Here is an 18,111-nt window from a genome sequence, read left to right on the forward strand (position 1 = left end):
TTTATTTCCGAAGACATCAACCAGGAGACAGAGGGTGAAGTCCCAACTGCCTCCCCAATCGACTGAGACCTGAGATTTATATAGGTAAATGTTTTGGGGAGACAATGTCTTCAAGTGTGATGGAAAGCTGCTTCCTGCTTTGAGAGATTATTTTGGGTGAGACATCATGTCTGCTTTCAATACAATTTTATTTAACCATTAAGGTCTAACTATAAAGGGAAAACAATGTTAGTTGTATACACGGGTGTGGGATGTTTCTACATTTATGTCACCACCAGCGACTCACTTGTTCACCCAAGTCAGAAACCCAAGAGTCACCCTATATTCTCTTCTCATTTGCCCCTCTCATCCAATGGGTCACTAAACTCTTTTGGTTTCACCTCATCAACAACTCCCAGGTCTATCCCTTCTTCACTACTTAACTCAGACATCTTATTTCTTACTGGGGCTACTGCAACCGGTACTAAGGAAGCCTTCTTGTGACCTGTTTAATTTTGGTATATCTTCCACTCCCGTAAACATCTACCCTCCACATGGCTGTTAGAATAATCTTTCAAATTTTCGGTTTTAATCATGACAATATTCGTTTAAAATCCTTCAGAGATGTTGCTTCACTTAAAAGACGACCTTACAAGGATTCGTGTTCTGATTCACGTTAACCTCTCCTGTTTTATTTTCCCCGCTACTGGCTCCCCCACTCCAGTTATTTCACACCAGACACGTTTTCTTTTCCCTTTGCAAGTCCTCCTCTCCATTCCTCATTTCTTCTCCCCAGGCAACTGCAACAAACTAAGCGTCAGCTGCTCTGAAAACTCGGACCTTCTAAGCCTAAGGGTTAATTTAGACATTCCCTGCACTGCGCCCCCAACCTAAATCTTCTGTTCCTCCATCGCAGGGCTCACATCGCGACCCACAGAATTGTTTCCTAGCCCGGGTGCCCCTGGATTGTGAGGCCCATGATGGCAGGAACTGGGCTTTTCACCTGTGTGCCGCCCCTACGTCCCCCAGCACAGGCAGACGGCTGTCGCCAAAGGGGACACTCAAAGATAACGAGGAAAATATCAGCAGGAATGAAGGTGAAACTGAAAATGATGCAGATTCAGATGGAGTTGCTTCAATTAATTTTGGTCCTTTCAGGAGGGCGATCAGTATGAGATAATGTTTTCCGGCTTCATGTGAACCATTCGTTTCTCAAGCACCTGCCAACCCGTATCCTGGCACCCACCGGACTCATCAGGGGGCCCTCCAGCCCTCTCAGACGCGGGACGGGCTCATTCGTCAGCGCGTAGGCGGTCCCCATCACAGAGGCTGTCCCCTCACAGAGGCTGTCCTCCTCACAGAGCGTCCCTCTCAGAGCCGCGCCCTCACAGAGCGTCCCTCTCACAGAGGCGGTCCCCCTCACAGAGGCGGTCCCCCTCACTGAGGCTGCCTGGAGCCCACAGCCCGGCCCGGTGCCGGCGGTCGCTTCGCTCCTCCCTGTCCTCCGGCAAGCAGGGCCGCGGACTGGGGTCCCGAAGGCTGTTCATGCGGGAGCACCCCGTGCGGGGCGAGCCAGTCAGCACCTCCCAGAGGCCACTTGCCAGCACGCCAGGGCAAGCGCGCGCCGCGGGTTTAACGGCTCCGGCCCCGAGGCCCCGCCCCACGCCCGCCCCGGTCCCGCCCCTCGCCCCTCGCCCCTCGCCCCTCGCCCCTCGCCCCTCGCCCCTCGCCCCTCGCCCCTCGCCCCTCGCCCCTCGCCCCTCGCCCCTCGCCCCTCGCCCCTCGCCCCTCGCCCCTCGCCCCTCGCCCCTCGCCCCTCGCCCCTCGCCCCTCGCCCCTCGCCCCTCGCCCCTCGCCCCTCGCCCCTCGCCCCTCGCCCCTCGCCCCTCGCCCCTCGCCCCTCGCCCCTCGCCCCTCGCCCCTCGCCCCTCCGAGTCTCCGCCGGCTCCGCCCCCCGTCGTCGCGAGCGGTCGCGCGGCCTGAGCCGTTCCCCGACGGGCCGCTGGGAGCTCGGCCGCGGCGTCTGAGCTGAGCGCGGAGACGCTGCTGCTGCCCCGAAGTCCTCCTGGATCTTGAGGCGGTAGGTGGCTGGGGGAGCATGAGTGACACCGGGGCACAGAAGGCGGGCTCCGCGGTTGGGCGCCGTCTTCGAGGCCCGGCACCGGGAAAGTTGAGGAGAGGGAGGGAAGCCCTGAGGTGGGTGGGGACAAACTACCGAGGGCCCCCGCGGGGTCCCCATGTGGGACGTAGAGTGGGACGGGAGCGAGCACGTCGGGTCCCTAGGTCGGATGTAGAGTGGGACGTGCAGAGGGTTACACTGCAGAGGGCATGTTAACAACAACCAACCAACCATCAAAAAAGTGAATAAATACACAGCACCCTCTGTCTCTGTCCCAGGACCTGGTGCTAGGCGGTAGGATGGTTTCAAGACTTTATCCCCCATACCCTGGGGCAAAAGATTTTCACTATTTCACTGATATTTTGGGCAAAACTATAGAAAAGCACGGTTACATTAGTTAGGGTAACCACAAACACCTGTTACCCGGACAGTTTTATCCCATCTAAATGTTAAATAGTGTTGGTATTAGAGAATGCTTCAAATAGAGGGGAAAAAAATTTTTTTTTTCGGTTAGTTATAAAGAGAAGGCATAAAATAAAAAATATGAGGGAACTCTCTAGGTTTATAGTTTTTTGATATTTTAGTTTTAACTTTTCCTGAGTTGTGCCACCCGATTTGTTGAATGTAAAATGTCTTTCACCCCCTAAGTCATAGTTGGTCTATCTCTTACTCCCCTATATTTTCTTCAGATTACTTTTCTTCTATCATTGTATCAGTATGGGCAGTTTACTTACCAGCCGCATTTGGTTTCAAGAAATCCTAACTTCATAAAAGAAAGTTTTGAAGTTGGAAATTAAGATTAAATTCTATCTGGTTATCATATGGGAAATATACACAAGTAAATGAAAATGTGGTATTTTCATGTCATTTCATTTTATATAATCTTATTTCTTAATTGCAGTAGAATCATCAGCACTTTCTAAAGAAGTCTAGAATTTAAGCTGGATATTTTAAGTGTAGTACCCAGCTTCTAAAACCAGTACATAATATGTTTCTTATGTTGGGACCTGTGATTATTATGACATGCACCATGTCTACAGAATGAGGAAAGCATAGTAAGCTCATTATTTATTTAGTAAATTAAGAAATGGAAATTATTATCACACACCAGTTTAGTCAGCAAATCTTTGTATATAAATATGCCTTCTCATAATTAATTTTTTTGTCCAGGTATGTAATGTTCACATGGAATAGTGGACCTAAGAATGGCATTTTAATTTAAATAGGAATATTATATACTGGCTAGTAAGATTTTGTTCAAACTGGTCAGTGTATGTGCTTATTAATCACTTTGTACTATATTTTAGGAAACTCTAGGTTAATTTGTAATTACAGAATTGGTGGGGCCTTAGGATCATAGTTAGTTCAATTTTTTTAAACAGAATAGGAACCTAAGATATAGTTAGTATTGCCAGATTTGACATAGCAACTACAATTTAGGTTTCTTGACTTACAGACCAATATTCTATTCATACAACTTGGCCTTTTAAGATAATTTGTTAAATATGTATGAAAATCACTTCATTCAGCAACCATTTATCAGCATGTATTAATTGAATGAGTATTTTTGAGACACTGGATCAAGATATTTTTAAAAAATATGCTGCTGTAGGGCTGGCCCGGTGGCGTACTGGATAGTGCGCCGCTTGGGAAGCGCGGCAGCGCTCCTGCCCGAGGATTCAGATCCCACATACAGACCGGTTCCCGCTCACTGGCTGAGTGAGGCGCGGGAGCAACACCGAGGGTTGCAATCCCGTTGCCGGTCCCCGGTCCGGTACGGGGGCAACACTGAGGGTTGCGATCCGTTGCCGGACACGGAAAAAAGACAAAAAGACAAAAAAAAAAATATGCTGCTGTAAAGCTAGGGCTAGGGCTCGGCGCTCACAGACCCCTTGAGCCCATTGTCTAGACTGGGTCACAAACCCTTCATGTGCAGGTCTGTGAGCTAGGTAACAGGAAAAGGTCCTTAGAGCTGTGGGTAAAGAAATAATAGGCTTTATTTTCAGGGAGCTCTGCCAACCAGCAGTTCAGTAATGCCTCACACATGGAAGAACACACAAAAGTAGCAATAAGCCAAAAGATACATAGGCATGCATGTGCACTAACTCTGCTCCCACACAACCTTTTTACAAAGGATGTGCTGCACCACACCCAGCCAGACCTGAGGCAAGGGGGCCTGACTAAGCTACTCTATTTTCCTCCCAGCTGCAAAAGTATATTTATATTTTAAAAGACAACTTTATGATCCACCCACTACTTGATACCCAGTGTTGTAGGTGGAATTCTGGTTTTTTTTTGTAGCTGGTGTCCTTTGTAACAGTTGATAGAATAAATGGTAACTCTAGGTAGTACCAGTAGCTTCAAGGGAAACTTTTTGAACTCTACATTCTATGGGTGAAGTAGGTATCAAAGATTGAATTTATTTTGTATATTGGCTTTGTAGTTCAGTTGTCTTTATTATTTTTAACTTAACTGATAATTAGGTTTTGGTTTATGGAGTCTTGTCTTGATTATATTATCTCATGGATAAGTTTTATAATAATAATTATTTCTTGTAAATACTTAACCTTTTCCATTAATAACATGATGATGGTATGTAGTTTGCATTGTAATCCCAGATTCATTCCCTATAATGTCACTGTTTCTATGTAGGCATAGTTTGCTTTTTAAAAACATATTAAATAAAGTATTGCATGGCACCATCATTTCTAATTTTAACTAATGTGGATTTATATGAGGACTCCTCTCTGTATCTTTCCTAATAGAAATTGAAGGGTAGATGGCACTAAAAGAGCTTTTATTTTTTGTTTATTTACTTGTGTTGCAAAGTCATTATAATTCCCCAACTCTTGAAAATCCCTAGTTTGAATACTGTGGATTTGCCTTGCTCAGCAACTGGAAAAAACTCTACAACCTACAACTCAATTTCAGCTGAGCAATGAAAATCAAAAGAAGTATGAGCCAAAGTACTCTATTCTATTGTATTTGGATTCGCTAGTTTCATATGGGAAACAGGGTGGAAAGTTACTAGATACTAGTATTATGATCCTAATTAAAATGGCTAGGATAAGTGTTAAATAAAGTAATGTATATTAGATTGCTTTTTGGTCTTTGTTCTAAATATTCCCTTACCCATAGAAAATATTCAATAAATATTTGTTTGAAGTTTTTTTTTCTTCTACTTGTGCTTATCACTTTTTTTGCTTCCTTTTAGTCAAAGTTGTATTGCCAACAAGTACAGATAGCACTAGTTTTGTTTAGAAGTTTGATAACAGCCATACTGAAATACTAGTTAACAGACATTACATAGCTAGGTAGGTATTAACTTGGAGTACTGGCTGGCTCATCTCCAAATTTCAGGAAAAAGCAACTGTTTTGGGCTTAGTTATCATTGCTGACTTTGAGAGGTTGTTTATAAGTTTATGATTTTAACATTTGAATTACATATGTCCAAAGGCATTTTTAAATAGGATAAAGTATTTTTTTGGAACTACAAAGGGAGTTATTAACCCTATTATATTTAAGAAAACAATCACTTAGACATCATTTGCTCAAGATAATATGGTTATACATTTCTGGGTGAGCAAGTGCAAAGTCAAGTGAGGTTTTGCTTTTGACTTTGTCTTGATGGGCATCAAAATTTGGAAAGCTTGTATCCTATGCTGAGGAGGTACTTAAATTTATTGAGTTTATTTAGTAAGTCTAATTATGTTGTAGGTACTAGGATACGAAGATAAACAAAGCCTAGATTTTGTGGCTTCAACTAACTCATAGTGTAATCCACTAAACATTTAATATATGTAGTATAACATATTTTATAAAACCTGGTAGATGGAATGCAGTAGGGACCAGTGGAAGAGGAAGGTAAGGAAAGAGGAATTTATTATTATTATTATTATTATTATTATTTTAGTATTAACTGTTTACTGGCAACTAGAAAACTTCATGCAAACCATTTTATTTAACATTACCTATTGAAATAAGAGGATATTTTCCAAGGAAGTAGCAAGAGCTTGACATTGGTCTTGAAAGGTGAATAGCTATTTGGCAGAAGAGCAGCAGAGAGAGTGAGGGTGAAGTGATTAATTTGATTTTGGATATATTGAATTTGAAGTACCTTTGATAATATGTAAATTGAAATATCATTAGGCAACTCCAGACAGAGCACCTGAATGTTCAGATGTATGTATGGTGAAATAAAATAATATAAATTCAACAATTTATTGAACATGCACTGTGTACTAGACACTGTGCTAGACACTAGAGATAGAACTGTAATTTAATAGAATGATAGAACTGTAATTTAATAGTCAGGTAATAAATAATCACAATGGGCTCAATAAATACCACAGTGGAAGAGGATACAGGGGATCTTTGAGTGTATAAAAAGATTATTTAACCCGGCATTTGGGAAGTTCTGTCTGGCTGTGAGATGGAAAGACAGGTTGGGGCTAGCTGGATTGTAGAGTGTTGACCAGAAGCATGGTGGCATACCCATCCCTTCCTAGAGTCTTAACCTTGGGCAAATTACCTTATTTTTCTAAGTCTTATCTGTAAAATGGGGATAATAATAATATTAGCTAACATTTATTGAACTCTTACCATGTACCAGGTGTTGTGCTAAGTGCTTTATGTAGATTAGTCTTTACATCAAGCCTAGGAGATAGAGGCTGTTATTATCCATACAGTTATGTATTAGGTTGTAGGTAAGTGATTTACTATGGATGTTGGCTCCTGTTTCTATTATTGATAATTCAGGAGATGATGGGGAACTGAAGTTTTTAAAGCAGGAGTGTGTGTAAAGGGATCATAGTTTGGAGGGGGAAAAAAGAGACTATATTCATCCATTTGTTTGAGCTATGCTTATTTTGTACTTACTTTGGATTCATTTGAGGTACTGTGTTAGTTGTGGGGCATATAGGATAAATAAAGATATCCTTTCTCACTTTGAGAAAATTCTGCTCCTCACTTTTGTCTAGCATGTAAGACAAGTAAGTCAACAATTATAGTATAGCACAATGTTCTCTAAATGATGTGGATGTATTTTTGGTATCTCAAGAACAGAGAGGCCGAGCATTTAAATCTATTTTAAAGGTGATCAATGAGATGAATAAAGAACTACTGTGGAAATAAGAGTAGTGATGGGAATGAAGATAAAAATATTTGCAATATATTTTGGAAGTAGAATGGACAGGAATTAGAGACTGATTATGGGGTGGGGGATCTAATTTAGACCATCACTTTAAGGAATACAGGAGGGGGGACATCTTTGGGGTCAAAGTAATTGAAATATTATTAGGCAATTAGAAAAATAGAGCTGAAATTTAAAACAGAGGTGATGCTGGAAGTGTAAATTAGAGCATATCAGTCATGTAGATAAGTAGTTACAACCATGAGAATAGATGAAGTTACAGAATAAGAGGAATCAGCTAAAGAAGTTAGAAGAGGCATTCAAAATCAATGAGGAAACAAACCAGAAGAACGGAGTCAGGGAAGTTAAGGAAGGAAAATGTTTTAAAGAGAGAATGTTCAACTGTAGCAAATGCTATAAAGAGGCGTAAGGTTATTGCATGTTATTTTAAATGATTTTTTTTGTTTGTGTTTTCCAAACTTTAACTTATAAAATAAGTATCTACAAATGAGTGTTGTAGTTATTTGTATATGTAAAGCAATGTATTTTTCCTTGTTAAAGTATGGAACCTCAAGATCTTTGTGACAATGGAAACCAAAAAATTTATTGGTAAACCGCTTCAACCAGCAAGACCTGTTCGTCATCTGACTTCTCCCCCAGGTGAGTAATATAATGTACAGTTCTTTAAATATTAGTTTATTAATGGCTAATTTGTATTTGAAAGGCTAAATAATATATAAAGTAATTGTTTGAGGTGGATATTTAAAGAAATGAAAACTAATGATTTCTTCTGTTCGAAGAGTTTAGAAGTATTACCAAAAGGAAAAGATTCTTAATAATCTCCCAGTACATGGTCTACTAGACCAACAAAGGTAGGAAGAATAGTCCTTGACTGAAAGTAACTTTGTGTGTTTTTTTCATGTCTCATTTTCATAGTTAACTGGCTTCTGGTCACAGTGATAGAATACAAATTGTGCCCTGTGATTATGATCACTGTAGAGCGATCATGCCGGAGAGAGAATTTGCCCTTTAAAAGCCATACCTACGTGCAAAAACAAAACAAAACAAAAAAAGATTGGTACATGTATTAGTCCATTTCTGTTGTTTATAAAAAGATACCTAGAACTGGGTAATTTATAAGAAAACAAAACTTATTACTTACAGGTTTGGAGGCTGGGAAGTCCAAAGTCCAAGGAACACATCTGGTAAGGGTCTTTTTGGTAATGGCTTTACAGCAATGCAAGAGTCTCACATCGTGGAAAATGGCAAAGCAGAGAGAGAGAGAGACTCTCATGTGTTCTCCTTTTAAAGCCCTCTGAACTACACCCATGACCACCATTATCAATCCATTCATTAGGGCATGGTCCTCAGAATCTAATCACCTATCCAAAACCTCACCTTTCAATTACCATAATAGGATTTTCCACCCTCTTAATAGTCACAGTGGGCATCAAACTTCTAATACATAAAACTTGGGGGACACAATTCCAATCCTTATCATTCCTCCCCTGACTCCCAAAGTTTACATCCTTCTCACAGGTAAACATATTCATTCTATCCTCAAAGTCTTAAATTGTTTCAACTCAAAAGACATAAGTCCCATCTGTGAAATCAAAACAAGTCATCTACTTCTGAGGTACAATGGCGAGACAAACATAGGGTACATATTCCCGTTTGAAAAGGAGAAATAAGCGAAAAGAATGGGATAACAAGTCCTAAACAAGTCCAAAACCCAGCAGGGCGTACATTAGATCTTATAGCTTGTGAATCATTTACCTTGATTCCATGTTGGGCATTCTCTGTGAACTGGTGTGGGGATGGGGTCCCCAAGTCCTCGGGCAGCTCTGCTTCTATTTCTTTCCTGGTCTAAGGCCATGCTTTAGCTCTCACAGGCTGAGAGAGCACACTGGTGGCACCACAATTCTGGTTTCTCCATGGCAGTTCCACTCTCAGGGCTCCAGTAGACATGGTGCTGATGGAGTGTCTCTGCTGCAACTCCAATCCCACATTTCCACTTGTTATTGCTCTAGCAAAGGCTGTATGCAGTGACTCTGCCCCTGCGACATATGTCTTTCTGGGCCCCTAGGCTTTTCCAGCACAAAACACTTAGAGATTCTGTTAGTGGTTATGTCATACGTGTACTCAGGTAGAGGTTAGGGCTGTGCTTGAGATGAAACATATCTAATTCCATATTAGAAAATCTATATAAAATAAATTCTAAATTTATTTTTCTAATTCCAGTTTAGAAAATCTAAACAAAATAAATTGTAAAATTCAATGTTTTTCTTCTGCCCATAAAACTTTTGGAAAAATTCTTGAAATGCTTGATATTTAACTCCTAAATTGGAATATTAACCTTTTTGTTCTATTGATTGCTTGTTGCCAAAATGGCTTCTGTGGTCTAACTTAGGTGATACAAATTCTCTTTAGTTCATGAGTTTAACTGGATTAACTGGCTACTTAGAAAAGGGAAAATATAGCTCTGTCATTGGGTACAAAGATGAAGCAGAAAAGATAGAAAGGGAACCAATTCCTGTTCCCTGTTTGTTCTCCCATTTTTTTTCCCTCAAGGAAGATTGTCTCTACTTTGGTCGTTTCCTCTCCAGATGGCTGTGACTCAGGACAGGCAAATGAAATTAATGGATCATCCTGTACCTTGACTTAGTAATGCTGATCTCAGATCCTTCTGGTGTACTGGAAGCTGTTGCATAGGGGCAGGTCTCAGATTTTATCCTTAAGGGAAAGATAGAGATTCATTGGCAGCAGCTCCTTTCTGTGAACAGCCTTTTACCTCCCTTCATCTCTGCAGATCTAGTTTTTCACTGATCCCTTCCCTCCCAAGATGTTACTTGGGTGGATGGGAGGGGACGCTGTAATGCTGGATCACAGATCCCTCTACTGCATCCTGTGCAAGTTGTGTGAGTTGGGTAGTTGAAAGAAAAACTGAGCAGCCGCCGCAATGTGGACATGCTTTATTTCAGGTGCGAACTCTGCCAACAGTGGTTCAGAGCCATTGCCTTTTATACTAAAAGTACACAATACGAGCCAAGGTACATGGGTGCACATGCGCACTAACACTACTCTTACGTAATTTGTTTACAACAGATATGCTGAATCATCCCAGCCAGATATAAGGTGAGAGGGCCTGACTATACTGACTCCATTTTCCTCACACCCCACCCCTTCATGGTTTCTCACCATACAGTCTTCGCATCTGTGATCATCCACAATGTTCTCTTAGTGAGGATGGCTGACCCTTGTATCCACATAACCTCTGTACTTATTGTACATTCAGTATACCTTGAGGCTTGTCCCCATAGCTCTATCCTTTCAACTGTTAGCTGTGAAACCCCTACCCATACACATGTCAGATTAGTAGTCGTCATTGGGGTGATTTTCCACAGGAATCCTGCAGCCAAACTGGTAGGAAACTCAGTGCATATTCAGTCAGCCAACACATTGGCCACACAAGCGAGCGTATGTATGTGTCCAGTCGACTCTGGTGCCTGCAGCCACAATACTATGGGTAAAAAGACAAAAAGGTTATTGGCACCAATAGAGGGAGCTCTCATCCCTCTGGCAGAATATATGCCAGCTTACTATCCTGGAAAGAATGATTGCAGGACCAGGTGCTGCAGCTCTAAGCAACAGAGCCTCCACTGGAGAGGGCCTGCCCTTGCAGGGTCACTCATTTAAGATCCTGACTGTTGGCCATAACTGCTGTGACCACCCCTTCAGGGATGGGGGTTGGGCAGATAGCCTTAGTCCCTTTTTCAGAAGACCATTGTACTGTTCAATCAGTCCCACTGCCTGGGGATGATATGGCACATGTAACTTCCACTGAATGGAAAACTGAGAAGCCCACTTCTGTACTTCATGTCCAGTAAAGTGGGTTCCATCATCATTCTCTATGGCTGTAAGGCTATGCAACACCTTAATAGTGCTTACCTGGTCTGGGGCCTTACATGGCCATACAAACAGAAGACCTGTAGCCATATCAATGGCTATAAAGATATACCTGAAATTCTCTAACCTTGGCAGTGGTCCCACAAAATCCACTTGCCATCAAGTCAGGGGCACCCTTCCGTAGGTTATCTGCCCATCGGTATGTGGCACCCATCGGGGATGTGGACTCACTCTCTTGAGTGCATACCAGAAAAATGCGACATGCATTTACCGCATCCTCCCATTTTATGGGCAGGTTCTGCTTTTGAGATGTTGACCACACAGGCTTGCAGCCAGCATGCTGCATTCGTTTATGTAAACACTGGGCTACATCAGTCGCTGGGGCTCTCTCCAGCCATCTTACCTTAGCCAATGCATTGGCTTCATCATTGCCTGGACTGGCTAAGGGGAAGTGTTCTGTGACATGGAAAGGAGTTACTTCCTTTTCCTGCCCTAATTCCCATAACTCTTGCCACATGGCTTGTCCCTACAGGGGTCAGTGGCCTACCATCCACCGTTGATATTTCCAAGCAGAGATCCAAGGGGTAAGACCCTTGTATACAACCCACTCATATCGTTCCAAATGACCTAGCAGCGTTGGAGCTGCCTTGGTTAAATCTGCAAGAGAATCAGAGGTTAGTAAGACATCATCCATGTAATGAAATATTGTGACCGTACTGGGCCTAGTGCACCTGGCTAGGTCCCCAGCCATTAAACCAAGATAGGTAGTTGGGCTATGCAGGTAGCCTTGGGGTAACACCTGAAAAGTACAATGCTTTCCCTCCCAGGTGAAGGCAAATTGATTTTGGCTATCAGCCAAGATTGGGATAGAGAAAAAAGCATTTTCAATGTCCAGTCCATAAGGATAAGTTCTTAGCTGTTGTTAGCTGATCCATCAAGTCGTGAACTGAAGGCACAGCCGGGTGCAAAGCAGGAACTACTTTGTTCAGTTCCCGATAGTCCACAGTCATCCTCCAGGTACCATCAGGTTTTTTCACTGGCCATACCAGGGCGTTAGGCTATGTGCAGAACAAATAATGCCAACCTTTTCTAACTCCAATATAGTGGAACCTATCTCTGCATGTCCTCCTGGCAGGTGATACTGCTTCACATTGACCACACATCTTGGCTTGGACATAAGTAGTGAATCGGGTCACTGTGGATTGCCTACTGGTTGCCCACCTTGTCCTATAGGCTGTTCATGCTTTAGTTTCTGATGCACAACAAGTCATGCCAGGGGATGCACAGTCTCCCCCAACTCACCATCGGGTTCGTCATTGTCCCCAGTGTCAAAAGCGGGAGTGACCTGTTGCTGTACTTCAGCCTCCAGAACAAGTGACCACACTTCCAACAAGTCTGCTTTCTGCTGCAAATCTCGAAGCTACATCGCTTCATGGAGTGCCTGGTCCATGTTGACTCGTAGTACAGTGAACAACAGCTAGACCCCTGTCAACAGGGAAGCTGCCACTGGGTACCACATACTTGAGGGTAGCCACATTTCCTTGCCCTCCCGAGGGGCTAGTGGCTCCTTTACCTGCCCCTGGAATCCTGATGACAACTATGTCAGTTGTCGGGCTCGATTACAGATCCCTCTACCCTGTCCTGAGCAAGTCGTGTGAGTCAGGTAATTCAAAGAAAAACCAAGTAGCAACCCGCAAAATGGACGTGCTTTTTTCCAGCGCAAGCTTTGCCACCAGTGGTTCAGAGCAGTTGCCTTTTGTACAGAAAGTAGACAATAGTGGCAACGAGTGAAGGAGTACATGGGCGCACATGCAAACTAACACTACTCTTACATAACTTGTTTACAACGGACATGCTGACTCGTACTCAGCCGGATATGGGGCAAGAGGGCCTGACTAAACTAACTCCGTTTTCCTCACAGACACAGAGTGGACAGGTAGCTCTAATCTCTCATTTGATTAGAATCCTCTTAATATTCAGGCAGCGGAGTAGGTGTTTATTAGGCAGAAAAGTTTAGTAAATCAGAAATTAATTTTGGCCTTTTTTTTCTTCTTGAATAAGCATTATTTGTCTTTTTAAAAATTTATTTATTTTTATTGAAACATAGTTTATCATGCATATCTGTGGGTACAGAGTTGAATATCAATACCTGTGTGCAGTATGTGATGCTGAAATCAGGATAATTAGTATATTCAACATTATACAATGTAATTATTTTTCGTGGCCCTTTACCAATTCTTCCCTTACCCCTCCCGATCCTCCCCATTTCTCTCCTCTGGTAACTTCAGTTCTGTTCTCTCCTTTCAAAAGTTTAATGTATTATTGTGATTGCTGTATCTTTTTCCTTTTATTTATTTATTTGTTTATTTTTTAGCTCCCACTTATGAGTGAGGACATGCGGTATTTCTCTTTCTGTGAATTTTGGCCTTTCTTAACATACTTTCATACTCTGGACAACTCCAGTCCCCAAAGGAATCATCTTTATTTCCAAGACTCAAATTGAATTACTTCCCCTAGTGGTACCCTAGAATCTACTGTGCTCTCCCCCAGTACCTTCTCTAAATCTCTCATATAACCTGCTGTTTATCAAATTGTATTATAATCAGTATTTATAAGCTTATCTTTTAAAGTAGACTCTGAACTCTTGTATCTCTGAACTCTTTTCATGCTTGCATACCTGTTCACTAACACAGTGACAGACATTACATAGGGTTGAATAAATGTTTGTTGAATAAATTAGCTATCAGAAAACTCTTCAAAACAGTGCCAAGAATATCCAGGACATTTTAGCTCTTTGGGTGAGGTTGTATTGTTTATTGAAGTCATGGATATTTAAGATAATTTTCTTTTTTTCTCTCCTAACAGAAGCAGTGTTTCCTTTCAACTTTCCAAATGAATATCCTTGCAGCACTCAGTGTTTACAAAGTGGAGTTAGCAGAGTAAGTCTTAGAAATTATAATAAAGTGTAGCATTATAGACTGGACAGTAACATTTATTAGATAGCTGTTGTATGCTAGATACTATGCTGAGTGCTTTACATACTTTCTAAAGAGTTATATTTCAAGCATATATTACAAAGAATATTATACCAATGTACTTGTCACCAAGCACTTTAAATACTAATTATTTTGTTATATTTGTTTTTAAAAATTTTAAAGAAAAAAACTAAGAGATATAGTTAAAAACTTCTTATATATCCCTTCATCATCCCATTTCCTACCTAATCTTCCCAGAGATAATTTTCCTCAATTTGTTATTTTTTCCATAAATGTATTTGTACTTTTGCTACAATAGTTTTTTAACTGTTTTACAATTTTAAGTAAACAATATTGTACCCTTGTATGTTTTTAACATTTTTTCTTTCACATTGTTTATATTTTTAAAAATAGATTTTTTTTTCACTAAAATGTCACAAAGTTTACAATATAAAATATACAAAAGGGCATTTAGTGAAAAGTTTTCCTGCAATCTCTATTCTTCAATCACCTTTGTAACCATTGTGCCAATTTCTTATTCAGATACTTCCAGAAATAGATCATGTATGTACAAGCATAATTATATTTATAAATGGAATATGAGGCAACTTTACAATGAATAAAGCAGTTGTGTGTGTGTTGATACAGGATAATCTTTACATATATGTGAATATATCACATTTTTTGTTCCATTTTCTGTTGATGGGCACTTGTTTCTATTTTATATAAATGCTATAATGACTACCCATCTATATGTTTCATTTTATATATGTTTGAGAAATTCTTTATGGTAGAGAACAAGTAGGATTGCTATGTTAAAATTACTCTTCTCACTTTATTAGATACTGCAAAATAACTCTACAAAGTGATTTACGTGAGCAGTGCATGAGGGTTCTGATTTTTTCACATACTTACCTTGTTATTGTGAGACTTAAACATTTTTTTTCATTGTCCAGTGGGTGAGAAGTCATATCTTTTGGTTGGCTTTAATTTTTAATTCTCTGTTACTTGTGAAATGGAGCATCTTTTCATGTGTAGTGTGGCCATTTGGATTTCCTCTTTTGTGAATAGCTGATTCATATCATTTGGCCATTTTTCTCGGGCTGTCTTCTTCTTGATTTATATGCCTTTAAATTACATCTTTTTATTGTTCTTAAACACAGAAAATATTTTCTTTCCCAGGAATATGGTCTGTGAGAGTCATTTATATTTTTTGTTATATTTTTCTTCAGAAGTTTTAAATATTGATGTAGTTGTATTGTCCATGTTTTTCCTTATGATTTCACTTTTCACTTCTCTTTATGATTTTACTTTTTGTTTAAGAAGTTCAAAAGACTTAGAAGTCTTTTCCTAATATCAAAAGATGATGCTTTTCTGGTTCATGAGTGTTATGATTGGGTTTTCATACTATTGCATGAGATATGCCTCCTTCTAAACCTTGTTATGATATTGGCATATTACCCATTTAGTGTGGGGGGAAAAAAAAGATATTTTGTACATATTTTTCAAAAAGCTTTAAGTTTGCTTTCATATTTAGGTGTGTAGTTTACCTGAAATTGATTTTTTGTATGGTATAAAATAGGAATTTAATTTTTTCATATAGACAAACAATTGTGAAGCATAATTCATTGAATAATTAATCCTTTCCACACTGATTTTTAATGTGATATTTATTATATAATAAGTTTTTTTATAGATAGGGTTGGTTTCTGGACTCTTTATTCTGTTTTTATTGATCTTGTATACTTTTATATCAATTCCACGATATCTTAATTATTCTTGCTTTAGAATGAGTTTTCTATAAGTCACTGAAATGGTTCCATCAGCTTCTACTTCCCTAATTAATATAACAATAATGTTCCTAACTCTTTTTTGAACTATTGCCTTCTTTTAGAGACTTTATATGTAAAAAGGACTATTTAATATTGCAAATTTTATAGAGAAAAATCAAATTATGCAGTTAAATTTACTTCTAAACTTACAATTTTGTTGCTGCTTCAATTATACTGCAAAAGATGCTAGAATCTATGTCAAAGATGCCATCTGGTAGATAATGAAGGAAACTTTCCTAACTTCATATATTTTAAAAACCAACTTTATTGAGGTATAGTTTACTTATAAATGAACCTATTTGTTCAGTTAGTTTTGAGACACATATTTGCCCCATGTAACTAATCTCACAATGAAGATTTTCATCTTCCTCCCAATCCCTTTGTAATCATTCATCACACCCACTTCTACTAACCACTAACCCTCCTTCCTGCCCCACACATCCACTGATCTGCTTTCTTTATTGATTTATTTTGACTGTTCTAGAATTTTATATAAATGAAATCATGCAGTATACACAGTTGGGCCCTCCATATCCATGGATTCTGAGCTTGTGGATTCAACCAAGCCCAAATTGAAAATATTTGAAAAAAAAAAAAATGTGTCTTTACTGAACATGTGCAGACTTTTAAAAATGTTACCATCACACTTCGTAGTCTACTACAGCTTTACAGTAAGTCTTGAAATCAGGTAGTGAAAGGTCACTAACTTTGTTCTTTTTCAAATTTGTGTTGGTTATCCTAGGTCCTTTGAATTTTCATATAAATTTTAAATAAGTTCGTCAATTTCTATGAAAAAAGCCTACTGTAATTTTGATTGAGTCTATATTAATTTAAGAGGAATCGACATCTTAACAATATTGCCTTATTATCTATGAACAAGGCATGTCTCTCTATGCTTTGTATATTCCAGCATATGGGTCTTGAACATCTTTTGTCAAATTTGTAAGTGTTTCATATATTTTCATACTATTATAAATGGTATTTTTTTGCAAATTTCAAATTCTACATGTTGGTTGCTAAGATACAAAAACCCAATTGATTTTTGTGTACTGACCTTTTTAAATGCCCTTCTTAGATCTAGTAGCTTTTTTTGTAGAGTCCTCTCTCCCATTCTTGTGCTATTATGATGATAATTTTACTTTTGCTTGTATTATAAACACATAATACATTGCTACTATTTTTGCTTTCATCTATCTTCTAAATTAATTTAAAAAAATAAAAGAATGAATTTTATTTTACCTTCATTTATTCTATTTCCAGCACTCTTAATTGATTTGTGTAAATCCACATTTCTATCTGGTATTATCTTCCTTCTGCATGAACAAATTCCTTTATTTTTTATTATTACCTTATAACAAAGTAATTGAAAATGATGGTTTAAAACAATAGCATATTATTATCTTTTATGGTTCCATGGGATTACTGGGTTCAGATGGGCCATTTCTCACTTTAGTTGAATCATGTGATTGCAGGCGGATAGCATCTTGGATAGGAATCATTTAAAGGCTTGTCTGGGCTGGATGTCCAAAATGGCTCACTTACATGGCTGACAGTTGATACTGGCTGTTGGCTTGGAACTCAGCTGGTGCTATGGAATGGAGCAAGCACCTACAAATGGATTTTGCAAGTGGTTTGGGCTTCTTTCAGCACTACATCTGGGCTCCAAGACTAATGGTCCAAGAGATGAGAGGTGGAAGCTGCCAGTCTTTGAAGGCCTGGGCCTAGAAACTGACGCTGGTGCTTCTGTCATGTTAAATTGGTGGGAGTAGTCACAAAGCTTGCCTAGATCCAAAAGGAGATATAGATAGACTTTACCTCTTGATGGGAGGAGTATCAGGAATTTGTGCCCATCTTGATCTGTGTGAGAGTCATTTGCATTTCCTTTCTTTTGTGTTACCAATCATGTCCTTTACAAACTGTTCTTTTTTATAGCCTTTTTAAAAATTGTATCCTGGAAGCTCTTTTATATGAAATTAACTCTTTTTGCAATTTTTATCCTATTTATATTTGTCTTTTGATATTATTTATAAAACTTACCCTTTAAATTTTTATTCCAGAAATGGAGGTTGATATGCATTTGTCTCTTCTTATTCTTTTTTTTTTTTTTTTGAATTTATTTATTTATTTTTAGCTCCCATCAATAAGTGAGAACATGTGGTATTTCTTTTT

General features: G+C 39.4%; 1 protein-coding gene across 1 annotated transcript in view; it reads left to right on the forward strand.

Moving 5' to 3' along the window:
* The first annotated feature begins 1,900 nt into the window (after positions 1–1,900).
* LOC103599365 (chromosome unknown open reading frame, human C8orf88) overlaps positions 1,901–18,111 on the forward strand; it is a 49,443-nt gene continuing 33,232 nt past the window's right edge. Inside the window, exons 1-3 of the mRNA XM_008583473.1 lie at positions 1,901–2,059; positions 7,791–7,889; positions 14,001–14,074. Of these exons, the coding sequence (XP_008581695.1) occupies positions 7,817–7,889; positions 14,001–14,074 (147 nt within the window). The 5' untranslated portion in view covers positions 1,901–2,059; positions 7,791–7,816. The remainder of the gene's footprint in view (positions 2,060–7,790; positions 7,890–14,000; positions 14,075–18,111) is intronic.

Source organism: Galeopterus variegatus, unplaced genomic scaffold (assembly GCF_000696425.1).
Source record: "Galeopterus variegatus unplaced genomic scaffold, G_variegatus-3.0.2 Scaffold2924, whole genome shotgun sequence".
NCBI lineage: Eukaryota > Metazoa > Chordata > Mammalia > Dermoptera > Cynocephalidae > Galeopterus > Galeopterus variegatus.